This window comes from Bufo gargarizans, chromosome 7 (genome assembly GCF_014858855.1).
Source record: "Bufo gargarizans isolate SCDJY-AF-19 chromosome 7, ASM1485885v1, whole genome shotgun sequence".
Classification (NCBI taxonomy): domain Eukaryota; kingdom Metazoa; phylum Chordata; class Amphibia; order Anura; family Bufonidae; genus Bufo; species Bufo gargarizans.
The window spans coordinates 90,572,563-90,598,578 of NC_058086.1; the positions used below are offsets into that span (position 1 = coordinate 90,572,563).

At 41.8% G+C, this 26,016-nt stretch overlaps 1 protein-coding gene across 1 annotated transcript in view; it reads left to right on the forward strand.

The window, feature by feature from the left end:
• The window catches only part of GRIN2B (glutamate ionotropic receptor NMDA type subunit 2B), a 551,074-nt gene that overhangs the window by 342,263 nt on the left and 182,795 nt on the right, over positions 1–26,016 (forward strand). Inside the window, exon 3 of the mRNA XM_044301863.1 lies at positions 17,992–18,106. Coding sequence (XP_044157798.1) covers positions 17,992–18,106 — 115 coding nt within the window. The remainder of the gene's footprint in view (positions 1–17,991; positions 18,107–26,016) is intronic.

Consider the following 26,016-nt stretch of genomic DNA (forward strand, 5'->3'; position numbering starts at 1 on the left):
AGCCTCAGCCATCGGTATGTGAAACGTGTCATAGATCCATACCTCGTTTATTTTGATAAAAGTGATGTTCAGTACACTGGCAGAGGACAAGTTTGCCAGTTTGGGTGTAACAATGCCACCTGCCACACTGAAAACCCTCTCTAAGATGATACTGGAGGCTGACAAGTCAGTACAGCATGACCAAACTGGACCAGTTCAGGCCACTGTTCTAATCTGCCTGCTCAGGATATGTGCCGGAGAAAGGACACAGTCCAGGTAGGATTGAACCGAGTTGTTCAGGCGTGCATGTCCGTTTGCTGATATGTGATCAGGTGATGCAACAGTGGAAATAAACTGTTCAATCAAGTAGCAAACTGAACTGGCTTCTGTGGCTTCTGCTGCTTGTTGTAGAGGAGGCAGCAGAAGAGTGGTCACTTAAATTTATGTGAAGGTGCGGAAGTGAGCTACATTTCAAGAATAAAGAGACAATTTTTAAAAAGACAGCTGGCCAGAAATGTGAATCTCATAGAGAAGAATAAAATTTGGAGGAAGGCATGGCAATGTGCCACATTTGCAGAACGATGAGACACGTTTTATGGACAGCTGACCAGAGGTAGCAATGCCTGTGCTAGATAACGTTTTGGTGATGGCGCAGAAGTATGTCACATTCGGAGAACAATGAGACACGCTTTGTATACAGCTGGCCAGGAATAATAATGACTGCTAAATTAAATTTGGGTGAAGGTGAGCAACTGCGCCATATTACCAGCTAGCCAGAGCTACCAATGCTTTTTTATTAAAATGTTGGGTATGGAGGGGAACTGTTCCACATTTACCACAACTAAGTTGCATGGCAGCAACTGTACACAAGCTAATTGCTGGTTGTGAATAGTTTTCTCATGGCCATACATTCCTTTATGGATGTCTCATGATTGAGCGGAGGACACGGAGGATAAGGATGGGCACTGTGTGAGCAGGAGAAGAAGCAGCTGATTTTGATGACAAGGACAGTGTACTGCTTGGGATTGCAGCCTAGCTGCCACAAAGTAGACCAGTTGAAGGAGGACAGAATTGTTCTAATTAGGAATTCTAGCCAGTTCAATTTTCCCACAGGATCCAGTGAAGCCACTTCATATGTTGCAATAGAGCCCTGGTACGTATGTTTATATTGAATGACCATGGTTTATTTAATTCCTGCAGATCTTACACATGGCAGGTGTTTTGTGTGCTGACCTTGTGGAGAAAAAGTACCATGTGGGAGATATTACCACAGAGCTAGCAGCAGCTGAGCTTGGCTTAGGTCTGGCATGCTTTGAGCTTACATCCACAGTATGAGCAGTATCACCAGTTCCTGAGCTGACCACAATAAAAAAATATCTGTGACTGGCAGATTTTTGGGGATGTTTTGGCCAAACATTGCCATAATCTCCTCCTCTGATGTTCCTCCTCCTCCGCACCCCGATCCGGCTCCCAGATTCTGTAGAACACACAATCATCATTATAGTCTTCACCTTCCTTGCAACTTTTATCAGACTGCGACATGTCATTGTGGGCTCCTTGGCCCCACTCAAGATTCTTTTTTCCGTATTTGCTCCAAGTGCCACTGTCAGCACAGCTATCACTGCCTTTTCAAGTGCCACTACTACTGCTGTCACCACCACCAATACAGCTATGCATGGAGTCCACACCTCTGCTAGAACATGCTCCCCATGGCAGTCCAAAAGGTGACGCTGAATGCTTCTCACACAAGTCATCAATATAAGACTATGTTTTGCGTAAAAAAGGAAGGTGCCCCACTAGGAGGAGGCAGTGAAGATAGAGCTGATGCAAGTGTAAGGCTTCTCTGGGGCCAGACAGAGTAAGAACAGAAATAATGCTGTGACACTTGGCTCCAAGGCAAGGGTTTACAGCTGTAGATATAAATAAAACACAATTCTCGACAATTTTTTCTTGGAGTTTCTTTATTTTTATTGGAATGGGGTGGGAACCCGACTCCAAGGAAGCAGTGTGCGACCAAGCATTCTCTATACTTTAGATGATAACTTGTCCCAGCAGCCCATAATCCTAGGCAGCTTTTTTAATTATTTTGAACCGTTGGGTCTCCTGGTGGTTTACTGATCCCATGGCAATACGCAGTGTCAGGGTGAATAACCTTTATACTTACTGTAGGCTATGATGTTTTGCATTTTTAAAAAGGAAATCTTTTCAGTCCATTACGCCACATCACAGTATTGAAGTTCAAAGAAGGTTAGAAACGGCTAGCAATGCAAAAACCTATTCTAAAGGTCTTCACTCAACAAACAGAGATTGACAGCTTTATATAGCCACACTAAAATGGAATGTATATTATTCCACCAATAGTAATTTTAACCATATAAGCCTTATGGTAACTACCGTGCCCTGCTAAATTCTTAAGAAATATAAAATATGAATTCTCTTGTTTCCATTGCAATTAAAGTGATAAGTAATATAAAATAGGGTTTCTGATTAGCAAAGACATATTCGCATAGATAATCATATTATTAAAGTTGTATAAACGCCGGATTGGATACAAGATTATACCCATGTGTACCCTACATTTACCTATGGGTTTACACTTTGTCACACAGTGCTGTTTTTGTCTTTATACATTTTAATATGATAAAAAGATCACCAATGCAGAGACATTGTGCTTAGACTTTCCCTTCAGCCTTCTTTAATGTGGATCATTCTAGGAAACAGATAATTCAGATCAATGCAATTATTACTGACCCAGAAAAAGGTCACCTGGGGGTTATTCTCATGCCTAGAACATGTAGTGTAATTTGTAATCAATATACATTAGCAAAAGAGGATCATTTAAAATGATAAATTGTGAGACTTTAATGGATGCTGGTAAATGGTCTATATTTGCTGCTAAGTATTGCAATTTATAAACGGATTAAATAAAGGCACATAAGTTATCTATATTTCATATACAGGACATTTGGAAAGTTATTGGACCTTTTCATTTTTTTCATATTTTGTTATATTTTATGATTTTGTTGTGCTAAGGTGAAAAAAAAATCTATTTGTCCCCATCATTCTGCACTCTATACCCCATAATAACAAAGTGAAAACACAATGTTCCAAGTCTTTGCTAATTTATTGAAAAGAAAAAGCTAAAATCTTGCATTGACAGAAGTATTCAGACCCTTTACTCAAGACTTAATTGATACCCTTTTGGCCGCGATTACAGCCTCCAGTCTTTTTGGGTATTGTCGTGCCCAAGGTTTGCATACCTGGATTTTAGGATTTTCTACCATTCTTCTCTACAAATCCTTTCAAGCTCTGTAAGATTGGATGGGGACTGTCAGTTGACAGACATTTCAGGTCTCTCCAGAGATGTTTGATTGGGTTCAAGTCAGAGTTCTGGCTGGGCCGCTCAAAGACATTCACAAATCTGTTGCTAAGACACTCCTGTGTTGTCTTGGTTCTATGCTTAGGGCTATTGTATTGTTGGAAGGTGAAACTTCTGCCCAGTTTGAGGTCCAGATCACTCTGAATCAGGTTACATTAAGTATATCTCTGTACTTTGCTCCATTCAGGTTTCCCTCAACCCTTACCAGTCTCCCTGTCCCATCCACCGAGAATCACCCCCACTGCCATGCTTCACTGTAAGGATGGTATTGGGCAGGATCTTTGGCGCTCAGACACAGTGGCCATTGGGTTCTTGGTCACATCTATTACCAAGGCCTTTTCCAATGATTACATAGTTTACTGGGGTGGCCAGCTCTAGAAGAGTCCTGGTTGTTCCAAACTTCTTCGATTTAAGAATCATGGAGACCACCGTGCTCTTGGGAACTTTCAGTGTAGCAGAATTTTTTGTACCCTTTTCTAGATCTGTGCCTCCAAACAATCTTGTCTCTGGGTTCTACAGGCAGTTCTTTCATCCTAATGGCTTTATCTTTGATCTAATATGCATTATCAGCTGTGAGACCTAACATAGACGTGGATGTAACTTTCCAAATTATATCCAGTTGACTGAATTAACCACAGGTGAACGTCAATCAAGGTGCAAAAACATCTTAAAGATGATCAAGAGAAATGAGAGGCCCACAGAGCTAAATTTCCAGTGTGATAGCAAAGGATCTGAATACTTATGTCCATGCAAAAAAATTAAGTTTTTCATTTTTAATAAATTTGCAACTACATATTTCTGAAATTCAGTTTTAACTTTGTCATTATGGCGTATTGAGTGCAGATTGATGGGAGGATTTTTTTAGCACAAGATCACAACATTACAAAATGTGAAAAAGTTAAAAGGGACGAAGACTTTCCGAATTTACTGTATAAATGCAATACAGCTAGAAACTAAAATAGTGCCATACTTACCATAGTGACAAAACACTAAGGCCTCTTTCACACGAGCGTGTCCGGATAAGGTCTGGATGCGTTGCGGCAAACCCGCGCGAGTAGGTACCCAATTGCACTCAGTTTTAACTGCGATTGCGTTCCGTTGTTCAGTTTTTATCGCGCGGGTGCAATGCGTTTTGCACGTGCGTGATAAAAAACTGAATGTGGTATCCAGACCAGAACTTCTTCACAGAAGTTCAGGTTTGGGTTTAAGGTTGTGTAGATTGTATTATTTCCCTTTATAACATGGTTATAAGGGAAAATAATAGCATTCTGAATACAGAATGCTTAGTACAATAGGGCTGGAGCGCCCTATAATTTAACTCACCTTAATCCACTTGTTCGCGCAGCTGGCATCTCTTCTGTCTTCATCTGTGAGGAAAAGGACCTTTTTTTTATCAGATAATTTTGATTTGAAATTTTTTGAAAATCACAAAAATATCAAGAAAGAAAATAGTCTGCACATTATACATGCAACAGTTGATAACAATAGAATCATAGCATTACATGCTCGGCCAAAGAATTACTTCCATGAGTATGCAATATGTCAGCAGGCATATCATAAGATACACATAAGATCAAGTAATCTAGTTACACAGTATACCAGGTACAAACCACATTTCCATCCATTATAATTAAATGAACATAGGACCAACCCTCCCTACCCAACTAAAACCCACTCCCCCCCCTTTACCCGAGCAATGGAACGGATCCAGAACTCCAACATTGGTTATCTTATTAATATATCCTAAGCATAGCCATTAGTGTACTTCTCCTATCTGTTTAACATTCCTCTTTACACCCATCCTACGTAGTACTGAACACCTTCATACATCGTACATCCATAGCTAATTAAGCTAAAGGAAAAAGAAAGCACACAAAAACAGGGACAGTATCTCTACCTTCCCATAGTCCAACTAAGAAGAGAGGCTAATCCGGGCACTGTATCCTAAATTTCTCCCAATTATCCCATATTTTGTTAAACTTCATTACGCATTGTCTTTTAACATATACACCTTTTTCTAAGCGTATTATATCTGACATCCTACTGAGGAATTCTCCCCTAGACGGTGGTTGAGGTCTAAGCCAGAATCTGGCTATTAGTTTCCTAGCCTGGAATAGCAGACGCTGCACTCCCAGACGGTGATGGCGATTTTTGACGTCTAATATTCCTACTATACATGTTCTCGGACCAGGCGGAATCGTGATATTAAATGCACCTTTTATTAAGGCCAGAACCGAGGACCAGAAATTTCAGAGCTCCGCACAATCCCAGAACATGTGCAACAAGGAAGCAGGGCTCATGCCTCTTCTAGGACAATCCGCATCCTCCCAAACACCTATCCGGCATAAAAACTCTGGCATCCTATACACCCGGTGCAATAAAAACAACTGGGACATACGCTGCCCCTCACAAACTGACAGTTGCGGGGTGAGTGCTAGGATGAGTTCAGGAAGATGCGGATTCCTCCAAATAGGGGAGAACTGCATAAACCCTTTCACTGATAACAGCGCCTGACATTTCTGCCAAATTTTGTGTATCATGGAAAGTGTGGGGACGTAACTGCGCTCATCACATGGTCCTTCACATGGCGATGGATCATGTGACGGACCATGTGATGGTCACAGTGACGTCATCAAAGGTCCTTTTCCTCTACACAGCAAAGAAGAAGACATAAGAGAAGCTGGGCTGCGCGATCAAGTGGATTAAGGTGAGTTAAAAAAATTTTAATTTTTTTTAACCCCTCCATCCCTATTTTACTATGCATTCTGTATTCAGAATGCTATTATTTTCCCTTATAAACATGTTATAAGGGAAGATAATAATGATCGGGTCCCCCTACCGATCATCTCCTAGCAACCGTGCGTGAAAAATCGCACCTCATCTGCACTTGCTTGCATCTATGGGGCCTGCATTGCGTGAAAAACGCACAAAATAGAGCTTACTGCGATTTTCACGCAACGCACAAGTGATACGTGAAAATCACCGCTCATGTGCACAGCCCCATAGAAATGAATGGGTCCGGATTCAGTGCGGGTGGAATGCGTTCACCTCACGCATCGCACCCGCGCGGAAAACTCGCCCTTGTGAAAGGGGCCTAAACCTGCCACTTTGCTTCCTATCCTGTTTGCTATGCTATCCTAGGCACAGAAGCCACTGGAGCCACTACATAAGGACATTGGAGAAGGCTCGCTAGATAAGGACAAAACCATGTGCAATAAGACCACTCTAGTGGAGGGGAATGTTATAAAATCCTGCTGTCCATCCATGAATGTGTAATCAAAGATAATCTGATGGTCTGATGGTTTTCCCATCACTGATGTTGTAAAATCGCATTATACAATGTGCATAAATCATGTGAATATAAATATTATAAAATAAAAAAAGCTTTATTAGACCGTTTATCAGTTATACAACTTTCTCCCTCCAGCAGCTCATAGACTTCCATAGTTCCATAGACTTCTATGGGCAGCTATACTCTGATCTTTCAGTGAGATAAAAGTCTATCTAGGGATCTCAACTCAGATTTAGCATAGCATAGCAAGTGAAAAGCCTGATAATTGGAGAAAAAGATATTCTATTTGATAAGGCATGCTACAAAGATTCTTATATTCACTTGTACTTGTACAAAGTTTGTGGAAAGGTTAGTGACCATTTATAGACCTCGCTTGTTTGCATCCCTGTAATCTATTAGCCATACATTTTCTATTATATTGTGTACTGTGCTATTTGAGGTTTTGGAGAACACACTGGAGTCCTACTGGGCATAATTTTGGGATATTCATAACGTTAACTTAAGTATTTATAAAGTTTTTACAATGCTAAAATGAAAAAATATATATATTTCTGCCAGTGCTTTTGGAGCCTTCTCAATGTGTTGGCTCTATTGTCTGCATTGAAGGGGTCAAGTCCATTGGCTCAGGCATTATTGAGCAAGTGCCAAAGCTAATGTAGGTAATAAGACACAGAGAGGGAAGAACACTGGAACGCTGTAGGAGGAGGAACAGGAAGGTGGTTATTTAGGTCCTAGTGGATGGTGGAACAGTCTATTTGGACAGAAATAATCATTGCTGTGATCAGGACACGTATAAAGTGGGAATTAAAGCTGAGGTTTCCAAGCACTAATTCTGTGTCATAAGATCTCATCGTTTTTACATGTTGGAAAGTGTGCAGATATGTATCTCGAAACATTCTAAATCTGAAAAATATCAGTTTAGTCACTGGAATGTGACATGGGCAACATTCTTGCATCCTCATTCTTCTCTTCTTACTGTGTTATGCATCTCGCCCTCCATGGGTAGATATTTCCATGGCAACTCTATCTTTTATGCTTCTGAAATTACGCTCTGTTTAAATGGTTAACCTTTTAAGGTATAAGAATGATAAGATGTTGAGCACTGTTAAAGGTGTTAGTGTACGTCATACATCATTAAGTGCATCGCATGGAAGGTCTTTATGAATGTATGTAACCAATATTTTCATTCTGGTATCCCATGTAACATCTGCATTAAATGAAATAGTATGAATCTTATATGTAGATTTACTACTAGTTAATAGTATGCTACAAGCATACATTTATTTTTGCATGTTTACACACATTCCATAAGGCAGTATGCAGTATAAGGCAGTAGTGATGGACGAACACTTGGCAGGCGAACCTGCAAAACCTTCATGTCATATTTGCAGCCAGCAAACACACAAATAGTCCCACAACATGGACAGTGACATACCAGAGGGGGATCATTGGAAAAAATTCCCACAAAAATATGTATTTTAATCAGGGGCCATTTTAATGCGTCTTAAAGGGAAACTCTCAAAAATGTGCCCTGCTGGAGCCTAAATTTTTTTATTTCCTATCGGTTTGATGTGTACAAATGTGCAGCACTCCACATTTTTGTATCCTGCAGAGTCTATTAAAAAAATGCATACATTAACGGGAATTTTTTTACAGGGCACAGTAAAATACACTAGAATCTATATAGTATAAAGATATTAGCCCTACTCCTGTATGATAATACAATTAGGTGATCATTTGTTATATAGAAATATGTCTGTTAGGTGTATTTCTGACACAGATTGTTGTGCAAAGGTCCTTAGTATCGCAATCTGCATATTCTTCCCGCTCATGCCAGGTCTAAAAAAGGATGGCATGTGCAGGGAAAGGGATACAGTTATGGCAATCCAGATATTGGATACCACTGCCATACATTGACCGGATGACACCTCTGCACAGTGACCGGATAACACCGCCATACTGTGACCGGATAAAACAGTATAAGCAGGCACAGTACAGGGAATGACTAGGGGCACTGCACAGGGTGTGGTTAGAGGGCACAATGCAGGGTATAAGGGGGCACAGTACGGGGTGAGGGGCACAGTACAGGGTGGGGGCACAGTCACATGACCCTGTGACATTAGAAGGTCCTTATGGTGAATGCGGTTCATATGCCACCATAATGAGAGTCAGAGGAGTGAGACAAGGGTGTGATTATGTTGCTAGAGATAAAATATGTAACTGTAGGCCAGTACAGGCCCCAAAAATTTGCAAACAGGCATTCACCTGACAGCAAATAACTTTGGATTCTGTGGCTGGAGGTACATTAGGCGATCACAGGATAAATATGTAACTGTAGGCCAGTACAGGCCCCAAAAATTAGGCAATAGGCATTCACCTGATAGCAAATAACTTTGGATTCTGTGGCTGGAGGTACATTAGGCAGTAACAGGAAAAATATGTAACTGTCGGCCAGTACAGGCCCCAAAAATTAGACATTCAACGGATATAAAAGGCCTTTTATGCCGCTGTATTTACCTAAGACAGGGACCATGATTTGTTCTGGGTGGTGGCGGATATTTGTGGGCTGTCATGAGAAAATTCAATCAAACGTGGTTGACTCGTCACATGTGTTGAATTCCTCTGAGATCCATGCCTCATTCATTTTTAGAAATGTAAGGTAGTCCACACTGTCGTGAGCTAGGAGAGTGCGCTTATCGGTTGCCTTCCCCCCTGCTGCGCTGAACGTCCTTTCGGGCAGGACACTGGACGGGGGACAAGCCAACAGTTCCATGGAAAATTGTGCCAGCTCTGGCCACAGGTCAACCCTGCATACCCAGTAGTCCAGGGCTTCATCGCTTCTTAGAGCATCCACATCGGCTGTTAACCCGATGTAGTTGCACACATGTCGGTATAGGCTTTCCTTGAGGCTGGATCCGGAGGATGGCTGTCGATGGGTTGGCTGCAAGAATGATCTCATATCCAAAGTCACCAACACATATTCAATCCGCCCTCTTCTTGCATGAGCTGTTGGATTGGTACACGCAACTGTTTCTCTGCGAGTGGAAATTCCTCTGTAAGCGCCCGCAAAAGCAGAATGCAGCATTTATCGAAGCAAGGCCTGGAAGTGCTGCATTCTGACAGCCCTCTGTGAAGGTGGCAACATTTCCGCCATTTTGTGTTTGTACCGGGGGTCTAAGTATGTTGCCACCGATTACTGGTCCTTGCCCTTTATGCTTTATATACAGGAGTCCCTCTTCAAACACTGGATCATTAAGGCCCCCATTTGCACTAAACTGGAAGCAGGGGAAGTGTCCTGGCTCCTGCTTATCATCCAGGATAATGTTGTCCTCGTTCTCCTCCCCCCAGCTATGGACAACACCAGGGATCCCAGAAAAGTTTAAAGCATGCTTTTCTTGCTCCTCCTCCGCCCCGGCACCATCCCCCCCTGACTCTTCTTTAGATTCCTGTTGTTGACTTGTCTCAGATGGAGTAGCCCCCCCCCCTCGGGAATTCATCCAGCATTACGACTTCCTCATCTGCCTGCTCCTGCTCCTCGACTTCTTGATCAATGACACGACGCAATGCATGCTCCAGAAAAAAGTAAGGTACGATGTCACTGATGGCGCCTTGGCTGCGACTGACCAGTTTGGTGATCTCATCAAATGGCCACAGAAGTCTGCATGCATCGCACATGAGCAGCCACTGGTGCTGTAAAAAAAAAAAAAAAGCTCCCCAGAACCTGTCCTGCTACAGAGTTCATATAGGTAGTCATTATCGGAACGTTATCAAGCATATACAGCCTATCAAGCATATACAAGGTGGAGTTCCATTGTGTCGGGCAGTCACAAATCAGACGTCTGACGGGCAGGTGGTGTCACCGCTGAATGTCAGCAAGGTGAGCCATGGCCGTGTAAGTTTTTTAAAATTGCCAGAGATTTTCCAGGCCTGCTGCAGGACGTCCTGGACCCCAGGGTATTTGGCAACGAATCGCTGCACAACTAAGTTCAGGATGTGTGCCATTTTTGTGTGTAATTTTTCCCTGTTTCAGCGTGCTCAGCAGATTGGCACCGTTGTCGCACACCACTTTACCAACTGTCAAATTGAGCGGGGTTAGCCACTGATCGGCCTGTGACCGCAAAGCTGAAAGGGGTGAAGGACAGGTGTGGCTCTTGGCTTCCAGGCACAACAGCCACAGCACAGCATGGCAACGTCTCACCTGGCACGTCAAATAGGTTTTGGGAGCTTAGAGGGTGCAGAGGAAGAGACAGTAGCAGCCGAAAAGGAGGAGTCTGCCGAGGAGGAGAGGGAGGATGGAGTAGGAGGAGGAGAAGACGAGGCATGCCTGCATGCAATCCGTGGCGGTAACACCAAATCTACACAGGTGCCACGGGTTGCATGCTTGATGGCCGTCAGAAGAGTCACCCAGTGGGCAGTAAAAGTTATGTACCTTCCCTGCCCATGTTTGCTAGAACACGTGTCTGTGGTCAGATATATCTTGGCACCAGAGGTACATTCACTTGCCGCTGAATGTGGCCATATAGCTCTGGGATGCCCATCTGGGAGAAATATTTCTTTCCGGGGACCTTCCATTGCGGTGTTCCAATGGCCACAAGTTTTCTAAATTCCACTAGTTTATGTAGCAGTAGTTGGCAGGCTAACAGTTCTGACAGGCCAGCGGTCAGCCGTTGGGCAAGAGGGTTATCAGGCGTCATCATCTTTTTTTTGCTCAAGCATTTGGGCCACGGAAGCCTTCCTTTTTCCAGATGAATGTGAACACGGCACAGTGGAAGGTGGAGTGGAGGACAACTGGGAGGAGAGAGGAGAAGTTGAAGGAGAAGAGGCAGGACATGGAGCGCCGGGAGTGTGGGTTTGTCGGTTCTGATGGTGTTGCTTCCACTGGGCTCGGTGATAGGAGGCCAGGTGCCTTCTTAAGGCAGTCGTCCCTAGGTGAGTGTTGGGCTTACCACAACTTATGCATTGACAGCACAGGCTGCAGATGGCAACACTATTGTCAGCAGCGGACACGTTAAAAAAAGCCCACAATGCGGAGCCATGTGCCAGCATCCTGGGAACGCCAGATGTGACTGTGCATGGTGGATGGTTCGTTCCACATACATTAGCAGGTTGCTTTTTGCCTCCTGTGCACTATAAGTTCTGCCTGCTTCTCCTCCTTCTCCCTATCTGCTGCACCGTCCCTCCCTCTGAATTCCCCTTTTCTTCCTCTTTTGTGGGCACACATGTGACGTCCATGGACACGTCATCATTGGATTCGTCACCTTCACCACCACTGACATTAGAGATCTCGGAGTAGGCAGCAACAGCGGGGACCACCCTCCTTGGGCTCATCTGGGTACTGTCATCAGACTGCTGGGTGGCGACCGTTGACACCTCCTCTTCCTGATCCAATGTCAATAATGGTTGCGCATCGGTAAGGTCTTGTAATGGATGAGAAAATAATTCCTCTGACTTAAGCGGAGGGGATATGGTGGTGGTGGTGTCTTTAGGGGTGCACACAGCAGAGAGTGAAGAGGGTGCAGATAGAGAGGATGAGGAGGGTGCAGAAGCGGAAGGCTGAGTTAGCCACTCAACCAAGTCTGGTGCGTCCTTCTGCACGCACCTTCTGCAACTTCCCACTTAGGCTCCGGCCTGGTGCACCTGCCCGACCCCTACCACCCCTGTGGAATGGCCTGCCTCTTCCTCTGCCTATCATTTTTAAAATTACCCTGTGACAAAAGTCCCTATAGAAGAGCAGTATTTGTCGAAGAAGGTATATCACACCCCTGCCTCAATCTGTTTTTTTGGGGGGCAACTGGTAAATCACACCAGTAGAAATTATTTCTTCAAATAGTGTTTTTCACTCTGTGTAGATGCGGTAACGCAGCAAAACCGCAGACAAATGCTGCACTACCTAAATGCACTATATAGAAAGTATCTTATTGGTGTATAACACCCCTGCTTCAATCAATTTTTTGGGGAGCAACTGGTAAATCACACCAGTAGAAATTATTTGTTCCAATAGTGTTTGGCACTCTGTGTGGCTGCAGTATCCCAGCAGAAACGCACACAACTGATGCACAATACAATTGCACTATAATATACTTTCTATGTTAGTAAGTGTATTACACCCCCTCAGTATATCACACCTATCAATTGCACACCTATTCCAGTCCTTAAAAGGACTTTTGTGTCCCTATTAGCTAGCGTTTTGTGTTCGTAACAGTCTGTCCCTGCTCGACACAGCCACCTCTCCCTACACTGGCAAAAGACTGAATGTAAAATGGCGTCCATATCAGGTTTATTTATAAGGTAGGGGGTATGTCCATGTACTGAAACGTCTTATTTGGCTGTCCTGTACCACCTGATGGATGTGTCATGGTTCAAAGTTCTTCACAATGTAAAAGAATATGACGGGTGCGAATATCACCATATGTTCGTCCATTCAACGAAAAAAGTTCGCCACGAAACGACCACCAGGCGAACTGCAAGGCCATCTCTATAAGGCAGTATGCATAGTTAAATGGCTTTAAAGCTAATGTCCAGTTGGGCAATGCTTGCCGCATGCTTTTTTCTTACCGTGTTGGCTGCATTAAGCTCTGCTCCATTAAAGGCATTCTGAAGGGGTTTTATTTTGATGACCTATCTTCAGGATAGATCATCAATATCTGATCGGCGGGGGTCCAGGGGGTTGGTGTCAGATATTTGAAGAGGATGCGGCGCTCCATGCAAGCGCTGCTTTCACTTCGTTTTACTGCTCTTCATCTCGGAAATGCAGTGTAATGACAAGTACTCGTTCCACTCACTTGAATAAAGAAAGTACTTGTAATTGCACTACACTGCCACTTAAAGGGAGGTGATGTGTAGTGAACAGGAAGCTTCAATATTGGATCCCCACCGATCAGATATTGATGGACTATCCTGAGGAGGACCTCTGCACAACCCCTTTAAGGCAGGACGATGATTAGTAGTTCCTACAGCTTAGTTACATTGTCTATTACGAAAAAATAACTCTGGTCACAGTTTTGTGTCTTCTCAGTTCTGTCTCATCAGATTATCTTCTTTGTATGAGCATAAGCTCATGACCAGCCCAGGAAGTCGGTGCCTGAAGTGCTGATTTCAGCAAGGGAACAATATTTATAAAATACCAGCAACTAATCTACCAGTGAGAGAAGGATTGTTAGGTAATTGTCACAAATCGACTGAGGCAAAGGAGTCTCTACAGGGGATCCTGGAGATCCTCTTTAGCAACATAACATATAGATTTGTGCTTGGAACGCAGTTGGAGTATGGCTGCCTGTCTATACAGTCATTGAAATACAACTGTCAAACACCAAACTTGAGAAAGAACGCAGTACACTCGTTCTAAGTACCATCTCTCGATTCTAGTCAGCTGACACAGCAGCAAATATTTATTAGAGTGTATAAAAAGAGAGATGAATCCTATAATTCACTTGTAGTGTTAGCAGGACACTCTTGTAAGACCATATCATATATGTGGAGACCAGTTGTGGCCACCAGAATGTTAACAGAATGTGAGACATCAGAGGAACAGCAACACTGGGGAATCAGTTAAGTAAGTAAAGTTTTTTCTTTTTTTTTTTCTTTTTTTATTAACTAATTCTTCTCCAAATATGCAATCATTTTTATCTCACAGACAACCCCTTTTAAAGTGTTTATTTTTTTCAATAAAGGCAAAAAAAATCAACAGAAATGGAATTACTTGGATGTAAAAACTTCTATTGAGCAGTGACATATTTCACTGACCTCAGGTGTAGTTGGCTATAGTGTCCCTTGTGTCTATTACAGTCTATTAAAGGATTGTTTTTACAAAGTGATGGCATATTGCTAGGATAATGCCAGCACTTTATGGTGGGGGATGGGGGGGTGCAACCTCGGGTGCTCCTATAGAGTCTGAAACTGAATTCAGTTTTTTCTTCCACAATAGCGCTCTGACCATTTGCTCTACAGAGAACTGCAGCATGGCTCTATTGAAGTTACCTTGTGCAGCCAGTGACTGGTGGGGCCACTGTGCAAGGAAAACTTAGATGTGGACCCCGTTCTCAGTTGGTACTCCAGGGCAGAAAAGTATAGAAATAACAACCATCACAATCATATAATAATATATATTTTATTACATTTTTAAAGTGAATCTGTCATGTTTCACATGATACTCAGTCTGCTGGTAGCCAGTTACAGACCAGAGCTTTTTATGCTCCTAAAGAAGGGGACTTGCTGTTATCCCCGAAATGTGTTGACCTTTGTAGATTTTCTGAAACCTCTCCTGAAATCCCTGGTACCATCTTTGGGATACTGAAGTTATACCATAAGTGTATTGAGTTTATCTTGCACTTCCCTCCCTGGTGAAGTAATTTTATCTCACACAATATTTTATGCTCTCTGATTCTCCTCAGTTCCCCCTTTGTGGTTAGAATTGGCTTTCAGGTAGCAGCCTTTACCGATCTTTATTGTTAACTATCTATAAGAATCCTCTCTTCACACCCCTTTTTCATTATACAATATTCCCTTGGCGCTTCCATTCCATCCTTATTTCCCCTTTTTTTCCTTACCCCTCCCTCCTCCCAATTGTTCATCCTCATTTTTTCACTCCAATATTTTTTTTTCATGTTTTTGCACAGACCAGAGGGAGCTGAGAAAATACATGTATATCTTTTTACAGGAGTAGATTAATTAAAAATTTTTGTTGATAGATTTAAATACACACTCACTGATTGTTTATAAGTCCAATGATAGTCCTTTCCAACGACTGACAGCCTGCTCTGTATACAAGCGTTTAAATATAGCTGTCAGTGCATAGGACAACCCATTGGGTTTAACCTGCATGCAGGAACTTAAAGGGAACCTGTCACCGGGATTTTGTGTATAGAGCTGAGGACATGGGTTGCTAGATGGCCGCTAGCACATCCGCAATACCCAATCCCCATAGCTCTGTGTGCTTTTATTGTGTCAAAAAAACGATTTGATACATATGTAAATTAACCTGAGATGAGTCCTGTCAATGACTCATCTCACGTACAGGACTCATCTCATCATCACATATGACATTATAGAGAAGCACTGAGCAGTATAGATGTGAATAAAGCACTTGGAGTGAGTTATAACACTTATTAGCTGCTGAATCATTCCTGTGCTGTCTGTTCTCTCTGCACTTCTCCTCTTCCCTCCTCCCCCCCCCCCACTTCCCATAGACTTCTATGTGGTAATGTAATCCGATCCTTCAGTGAGCAGGTAAGTCATATTTGTCTCACATGATGGATTTTTCACACATTTCAGAGAATTTTAGTTTAGGAAATGGGGAGGGGAACTGCTCATAACACTAAAACAAGGCATTTTTCTCTGATAAGATATACTACAAAGTTTCTGGTATTCAACTGTACTATTGGTTAATGAAAAGTCATGTGAAAGTGCAATGACCATTTAAATCAATAAATTCCTAGTTATATGAATCTTTTCCCATGCAACTATACATATATTATTTCTTTAACTGCCAATAGTGACTGAATTCCTTTAAGGAAGAATAAATATTTATTATACTATAAGTAGACTACAGATTTAGCAATTCATCATGCAGTTTACATAATATAACCTCTTCAATAAAAAAGTTAATGAGTGCCCCCCTATGTGAACCGTGCAGCTATTCTAGATGAATACCCTAGTGCAGGGGTTGGCAACCTCCGGCACTCCAGCTGTTGTGAAACTACAACTCCCAGCATGCATACTTGCTCTTCTCTTCTCAGAACTCCCATGTAAATGAATGGAGCATGCTGGGAATTGTAGTTTCACAACAGCTGGAGTGCCGAAGGTTGCTGATCTCTGCCCTAGTGTGTGTCGCAGGTCAAGATAATGTCTTCTATCTCTATCTATGGCTGCACTTGATTGCTTTTTTTCTTAAGCTTATATATTAAGCTGCATTTTTTTCTCCTGGTTAAAACACTGCAGGCAGACTTTTTCTGAGAGTCTATATCAAATGATTCTATACACACTGCAGATGGATGTTTATTTTATTTATTTAACAAAACCAGAATATTAACCCCTTAGTGACTAAGCAAAACAAAATCGCATTCCAAGAGCTATAGCATTTTAGTTTTTTCATCAATGTACCTGTATACTGTAGGTGACATAATGCTGTCACTGTTATCTAATACATTTCAGAACTGTAAGGCCTCATGCACATGGCCCTTGCCTGGCCGTGGCCATATTACGGCACGCAAACAGCGGGTCCGCAATATGCGGGCATCTGCCCTGTGCTCCACGCATCATGGATCTATTTGCTTGAATAGGCCGGCAATCCGGAGCTGTGGTGCGGAAATGAGGCACGGAACCCCACGGAAGCACTACAGAGTGTTTCTGTCCGTGCCTCTGGACCGCAAAAAAATAGAATGTTCTATTTTTTTTTGTGGAAAGGAAATACGGACATACAGAAACGGAATGCACACAGAGTAACTTCCGTTTTTTTTGCAAACCCATTGAAGTGAATGGTTCCGCAATGGAATGGACACTGAAAGAAAATACGGTTTTCTGCATGAGCCCTTATCCATTTTGGATTCCAGAATTCTGCTGGACACAATGCTGCTAGAATTAGCATTTTTTTCAGGAATTTTTGGAGGAATCTGTGATGGAGACTTCTGCTGGAACCTCTGCCACAGATGTGATCCTTGCCTAAGGGACACCACTTGTTGACTTGTAGTTCCTCTTTGCATAAGAAACAGAACAGAACAGTATCCCATTAGCTGTTTCCTTCATTAAGAAGCAATCATCCCACTTTACCCTTATAAGCAACTGCAACTAATGAAGACAGTCACATGGGAGTCATTGTATAAATTGCTGCAACTTATATGTGAGGTTTCAGAAGTACAGATGCTGAAAACATTGACGTCAGGAGGCACTGATTAGATAGCCTTTTCTTTACTGATTCTGAATAGAAGTTCCATTTCTCCATCAGAGAATCTGAGAACCAAGCCACTGTTCGAAATATTACTATTATTATTATTATCTTAGTAGTAGAGTCTCTACTAGTGATGAGCGAAGTTTTCAGCGTCTAAAATCCTGGTCTAAATAAATGTTTAATGAAAACTCATAACTCATAAACATGATTTTATTAAGCTTTCTGTTTCATATTATATTATTACTATAGTTTGTTATAATAGCTTTCTTAGGGGTAGACTGGACTTTGATCTCAAAATGTATTTAACTCTGTATTAAATGCCATTTTCAGGCAATGTGATTTAATCATATTGCGTATATGGGTTCAATTAACAGAAAAGCTATTTCAAGATATACATCTATGTGTCATTTTCAAAAAGACAATATTTTATCTGTAGTAACATTTTTCTTGTTGTTTTAGGTACTTAATCAATGTAACGTTTGAAGGACGGAATCTCTCATTTAGTGAAGATGGGTACCAGATGCATCCGAAACTGGTTATAATTCTTCTCAACCAGGAAAGAAAATGGGAAAGGGTATGTTTTGGAATAAAGATTTTGTTACTTCTTGGCAACACTGGCAACTGTCTACAGCTCTAGCAGCTTTATTTCTTGTCTTGACAGAAGACATTGAAAATGTTGTTACACTATCATTGGATAAGCATGTGTAGATTAACAGAAGCATTTAATAGCAAATATAGTTTAGAGAAGCAGCCGAGCTATGGTTAACCCGTTAAGTAAAGAATAGCAAGAAAAATATAACTAACTTTTCAATGGATTTCAATGGCTTTTGTCACGAGATAACCAAAATAACACTGTGCAATGTGTTATCAGAGTGTCACGGAAAGTGTACAGGAAACAAGACAACACAAAATGAATATACGACTCACTGGATCCAAAACTAAGGAACAAAAGGGAGACCCCTGCATCAGACCTGGCTCTCTCCCTTACTGCTCAGCCTATGCGAAAATCCCAATGGTAGATGATCGCATATCCTCGTACCTCGACTGTATAACACCTGAACACCCTATAATAGTGAGGGGACACGACCATCGGCTCCCTACACTAGATACGGAGGGAGTCAGGGTCACCTGGGATCCAGCAAACAGAAAAAAACAAATGAATGCACAACACTTATCTTGTAGAAGACTGAGAAGTAGGATCAGCATGCACACACACTCCAGGAAGAAATATAAACCGCACACTGATGCACTATGGGGAGGAATTTAAAGGGATGCAATCAGTACAACTACATGACAGCTGAGAGAGGCTAACGAGATGAGGAACTGAAAGCAAAACAAAGGAAGCTCAAGGAGGAGGTTCTGAAAGGCATCTATCAGAGCTTTTCAGATGTCTGGTGGTGACACAGAGTCAATTTTACTCATCACCGTCGGCACTCATTCCTGCCCCTGCTCGTTGCCTAGGGGATGGAGGACCGGCCGCGCTTAGGAAGTCAGCCACTTCCGACACCAGCTCCTCTCTGTCAGCGGGGAGCCGGCGATGCTGCAAGGAGAAAGCACACTGCCGGTTCCCTGTTACAATTGTACTTATTTTGAGCTACAAATCATTTTTTCAATTGGTCTTTATTAACAAAATAGAATCCCTTTTTGTGTACAGAGCTGACATGCTCTACTAGCTGCCTGTGAATTTTTTGTCTTTTCCGTCATCTGGGGAGATGACAGACTCCTTATCCCTGCTCTCTGACATCATAAACACTCATTATAGCTCAACCCATATCTTACTGATAAGAATGTGGCTTAAATAAGTGGTAGTAGTAGTTTAGAAAGAACGGTCATTAGCTGACCGGCATAACGTGAAAGTACCAGTCACACGGTTAGAAAAACTGTTAATCCTTTGTGACAGAATAGATGGACCCCATTATTCAAAACTGCTGAGTTGCCACTATGATAACCAATGTCATTAACTGCTGATTGATTTATTGCATTTCAAGTTAGCATCATGCTAATAGTAGATTTTGAAATTAAACTTTTAACTGTAGCGGCATGTCTATATAATTCAATATCTTTCTATACTGTGTGCTCTGAGCACCTATTGATTGTAAACTCTAATGGACCAACATATACTGTGTTAATCTCATTGTCAATGAGATTAACACATTGTCATTTGTTTTTAATTTTTTCATCATTTTGTGTTTACTATTTCGACTGATTGTAAAGTTTTGTGGAAAATGGATAATGATTTTTTATCACTGCCCATCACGTGCTTCGAAAAATCCAAAACTGCATTATACCCCAATAGCCTAAAATAATTGGAAAGAGTATCTATGAAGGACATTTGTGTTGGTCTTAGCCTAAGAGGTCACATTTGATTAGACCCTAGAAAAGCCCAACCGTCTGGAAAACATGGTCTAATGGAATTTGACTGTAGATGGATGTTACAAATGACCTAATCGTGTTCCTTAACATGCTGTTGCTCTGTGAGGTTGCTAAACTGTTTTATACAGAGTAACAATCTGGTTTTGTTCAGTACAAGTCTGTTTTAACAGTCTGATTTCCCAGCTCATGTTCCTTCAAGAAACATGACCCAAATACTCCTGCATCTGTTTATTGCGTCTCTTTAAACTGTCCATCACAGCAAACTCTCCTATCATCAGCACAGGCTCATATAGTTCAAACAAGAGATAGGGTGATTAAAGAGGACAGCAGGAGAGGAGATAAGGAAGGATGGAAATGAGAACAGTGTGCGGTATCAAGGCAACGTTGTTTTACAGGACTAAGCATCTAAACAGAAGTTGGCGTCTACTTGTTTTACAGTGTGTTTTGTTATGTTGTGTGATCTTGCAAGCATGTAGATAGATCATATTGCTCACACATTTCACCACTTTATTTAAGGAGGTATTACAGGAAAAAAAGATCATAGTAACATTTTATTTAACTTCTTAGTGACCACCCATATGCCTTATTACGGCAGTCACTAAGGGACCTGCTCTAACAGCCCGGACTGACAGGAGCACCGATACAGGCCATTTAACCCCCTACATACCGCGAGCAATGTTGCCCGTTGCATGTAGGCAGTGTGACACAATAAGAGGTTTTGTCTGGGAAAACAGGCATTTTCCTCCCAGCATGTGCTGCTGGGCTAATTTACAACCAGGTGAGGTCAAATATCGGACTGGATTTTAGTGCTGGTCCGGGTTTTGTCATAACCTGGCTGTCCTTAAATAGGCAGCTGGGCTCAGAAGCCAGGTCTCTGCATTGGGATCTGGGAGCCTTGTGACTGGATTAAGGATTGCTACCTGTTTGGTGTGAAAACAGGTTGGTGCTGCTATGAGCAAGGACTCTTTGAGGTAGAATTGCTGTATGGTGTGAATTACCACCAACACCGCAAGGTGACTTTTTGTTTGAGTATGACTGCTTGTTTTGTCACTTGCCTAACGTGTAAATAAAACACTAAACTGTTTGATCCAAAGAACTTGTTGTAGCCTCTATACTGCGTCCTCTAATCCTTTCTACCAGAGCGAAACCCCACAGCAGTTACAGAGAGAGTGGACTTCTTCTGTCTCCCATCAGCACCCCCAAAATCTAATTTGTTAGTGTAGACAGGCTGGTGCCTAGTGTAAGCCCCAAGCCTGCCTCCAGCATTTCCAGTATAGCACTTACATTAAAATGCATTGCATTATAGGAATAGTGCAATGTATTTTAGAAGAAATCAAAATATTGCCTATTATAGTCCCCTTGTAGGACTCTTAAGTGGTTTAAAAAAGTTAAAAAGGTTATCAATTAAATAAAATTCCAATAAAAAATAAACATTTTTTTCCATTTTTTTTTAATCTCCACATATTTGGTTTTGCTGTGTTAGGAACAACCTGCACTGCACAATTATCATGTAAATTATCCCTTACGGTGAACGTTGTAAAAAAAAAAAAGGTCCGCAAAAGATGCGGACAGCACTCTGTGTGCTGTCCGCATCCGTTGCTCTGTTCCGTGGCCCTGCAAAAATTATGAGTCCTGTCCTATTATTGTCTATTTTGCGGACAAGGAAGGCACACGGGTGGCATCAGTTTTTTGTGGATATGCAATTTGCGGACCGCAAAAAATGGCCCAGTTGTGTGAACAAGCCCTTATATTGTTAAAATTTTTATTTTTTTACAAATTACCTGGGCTTTTAATTCGTGCATGTGTGCTGTAGAACTTACCACTCATATAGAGATCCTAATGGAATAGTAGATCATTGTTTGAGACCAATTCCGAATTTTCAAGCAGGAAGAAACTATTCAGACTGTCAATTGTGTGACAGATATTGAACTTTAACGAAGCAAATTATAAGCTATCAATTGTGTAGAGGTTCTTGTGTATGCTTTGCATATATTTGATTTAGTTGATGAGCCATTTAAAAGTCATCTTCATGTTTTCCTTTCCTGTCATATCTTTTAAATTCAATACAGTCACCTTACCAGTGCAAAGTTAGGCTCCATTTTTGCACTCAGTCAAGGGCGTAATTACCATAGCGACAGACCATGCGACTGCTATGGGGCCCAGGGCATGAGGGGGCCCAGTTGGGATTATCTGGGGGTGAAAACTTGGTCAGGACTCCACCCTCTAAAGGAACAACTTTTAGCAAATGAGGCAGTGAAAAAATAGGGGTTTAGGCAGAACCCTTCTGTCCTGTGTGGGGGGCCTGGTTTGATCCTTGCTATGGGACACTTGCTTCTCTATGTACGCCACTGCACTCAGTTATTATACGCTGAAAACCTTTATAAAAAAATTGTTACACGTAGAGAGGAATGTAACAAGTAACTATGGGTAGCAAATTTTGTACTGAGGTTCCACTCTAATGATTATTATGATTAAACTAAACTCTCTTCAACCCCTTAAAGCGGTTTTGTCACTTCAGCAAATGCAATTTTTCATGTATAGAAAGTTAATACAAGGCACTAACTAATGCATTTTGATTGTCCATATTGCCTCCTTTGCTGGCTGGATTCATTTTTCCATCCCATTATACACTGCCCGTTTCCATGGTTACAACCACCTTGCAAACCATCAGTGTTGGTCGTGTTTGCACACTATAGGGAAAAGCGCTGGCTTCTCTGGTGGCCGGGACCGTGGGAGCTCAAATAGACTAGTGCTTTTTCCTATAGTGTGTAGTAACGGCCGTCGGCCACCATTGCTGAATTGCAGGGTGGTCGTAACCATGGAAACGAGCAGTGTATAATGAGATGGAAAAATGAATCCAGCCAACAAAGGAAGCAATATGGATAATAACAGATAAGTGCCTTGTATTAATTATCTCTACATAATAAATGTTATTTGCTGAAATGAGACAACCCCTTTAAGTACCATGCCTAATTTGGTATTAATCCCATAAAAACAGCCCACCATATTTTGACGGTGGGTGGTGAGGGTGCCCAGCCTCTTTTGGTGCTGCAGTGGAGGTGGCTCCCAGTGAACATCTGCTCAAAGAACTAGAGCCAGCTCTGGGTCTTAGGGCTGTATTAGACCTGCAGACAAGGGTGACTATTGTCGCAAAGGTATCTTTCAATCACCTGCTTGCCAGTGGAGGAGACCGCTGCTATTACATGTAGGGATCTACTCCACAGTGTGGTGAGGAAAGATCACTAATACTATCGCTCATCCCCATACAGTATCACTGTTTGCAGCAGATAGTGATTAGACGGCACAATCTGCCACCACCAAACAATGATTTTTTTTTTTAGCCTGCATAAAAATTGCAATTTCCCAATGAACAAGCGTTTGTTGTTCGTCGGGTAATCGCCAGAACTTTTACACAGACAGATCATCGCTAACTAGTGTTCCTACAAATGCTTGTTTAGCAAAAACCTGGCCGACCCTCGGCATGTCTAATACAACCTATAGAGTAGGTTCCCGCTCTACATTCTGGTGAGAAGAAGCTCTGATCCTGACCGTTAACCACTTATATGATGAGGCCCATGACAATGGCATGATCACAAAGGGGGCTTTCCCCCTTACAATCAGCTCACTGGTTTTCCTACTGACCCAACTGGAGACTGGGAGGGTTGTCAGTACCCTAAGGCCTCTTTCACATGGGCGTTGCGGGAAAATGTGCGGGTGCGTTGCGGGAACACGCGCGATTTTTATGCGCGAGTGCAAAACATTGTAATGCGTTTTGCACTCCCGTGAGAAAAATCGCGCATGTTTGGTACCCGAACTTCTTCACAGAAGTTCAGGCTTGGGATCGGTGTTCTGTAGATTGTATTATTTTCCCTTATAACGTGGTTATAAGGGAAAACAATAGCATTCTGAATACAGGATGCATAGTAAAATAGCGCTGGAGGGGTTAAAAAAATAAATAATGATTTAACTCACCTTAGTCTACTTGATCGCGAAGCCGGCATCTCCTTCTGTCTTCATCTTAGCTGTGTGAAGGAACAGGACCTGTGGTGACGTTACTCCCGTCATCAAATGATCCATCACATGATCTTTTACCATGGCGATGGGTCATGTGATGACCAGAGTGATGTCACCACAGGTCCTGTTCCTCCACACAGCTAAGATGAAGACAGAAGGAGATGTCGGCTTCGCGATCAAGTAGATTAAGGTGAGTTAAATTATAATTTTATTTTTTTTAACCACTCCAGCACTATTTTACTATGCATTCTGTATTCAGAATGCTATTATTTTCCCTTATAACCATGTTATAAGGGAAAATAATATTGATCGGGTCTCAATCCAGATCATCTCCTAGCCACCGTGCGTGAAAATCGCACCGCATCTGCACTTGCTTACGGATGCTTGCGATTTTCATGCAACCCCATTCATTTCTATGGGGCCTGCGTTACGTGAAAAACACACAAAATAGAGCATGCTGCGATTTTCACGCAACGCATAAGTGATGTGTGAAAATCACTGCTCATGTGAACAGCCCCATAGAAATGAATGGGTCGGGATTCAATGCGGGTGCAATGCGTTCAACTCACACATCGCATCCGCACGGAATACTCGCCCGTGTGAAAGGGGCCTAAAAGTGTGCCCTTACAGCAGGATTTCTAGACAGACAGCCTTGGGATCTTTTGGTAATTCAGGAGTATATTACATTATATCTAATACATTATGTTTAAAATACATTTTTTAAATAGTAATCCCATAATAGGATTAATAAAAATGTTCTAAAAAGTATTGTAATAATAACCTATAATATAAAAAAAACTATAATAATAACCTATAATAAAAATAAAAAAGTCTGCAAAAATAAATTAAAAAAAATGCATTATATAGTACAGTATAAAATACATTTGATTGTGCCGACATTAAATCTTAATTTAAAAAAAAAAAACTACACATATTAAGTATACACACAACTACAATAACCAGAAGAGTTTCTGCATTTTTGGACTATAAGATGCACCCATAATTAGAAGCATAAAAATAGAAAATACAATAAAAATTGAAAATACAATTTTTACTGTATATATCCTATAGATGATATACAGTTGATATGGTACAGACACAGTACAAAAGCCAATGCCCCGAAACAATGCCAACCACAGTGCTTCCTGACTATGCCAGCCTTACTGCCTCATCACATTGCCAGCCACAGTGCCTCTGACTATGCAACTCTCAGCACCCCCTGACTTTGCCAGCCACAATGCCTTATCACATTTGGAGCCACAGTGCCTCACTACACTACCAACTGTAATGCCCCCTAACTATGCTAGCCAAAGTGTCTCATCATATTGCAAGCCACAGTGCCTCCTGAATATGCCAGTCATAGTGGCCCTGACTATGCCAGTCATAGTGCCTCCTGACTATAGCAGCCACAGAGCCCTATCATTATTAAGGACAGCTTTGCTACCTGAGCTTACCCAGCTTATACATTTATACCCTATATCCTGTGATAAATGTTGTGTATGGGAAAATCCCTTTAACATATACTATATAGTGAGTAAATATCCTGGCTAGCTGATGCAATGTGCCAACCACCTGACTTGCAATGATCAAAGCTGCCTTAAAGTAGCTCTTCACATCTCTAACCTAATTAAAGACCACCAGCTGTGATCTGTGACTTAAATTCAAATGGTGAGACACCATAAGCCTGCTGTAAAGAAAATGCACATTAAATATATATTATATGGAACCATATGAAACATCAGCATGGGACATACCAGCCAGGGGAAGGGAGGAAGCAATATACTGAAAGGGGCCCCAGAAAACTATCCATGTAGCTGACCCAGCTGTGGAAGTGCAGCCCTCCGGTCTGTCTACATCTTCCCTTGTTGGTTGGATGCTCTCCCTTAATATCAACTACAATGCAGGGTTTAAGGGATAGCTCATAGCTTCTCTTGTAAAGCCAGAAATATTCCCATTCACTGACAGGATGCAGGAATACTGAAAATGGTGAAGAACAAAAAGCCAAAGCATATTTAGAAGTTATAGTATGTTAGTAGTCCTCAGCCAGGAACCTATAATCATGCAAAACAATCTTTAAGCGACCGGAAATGATGATGA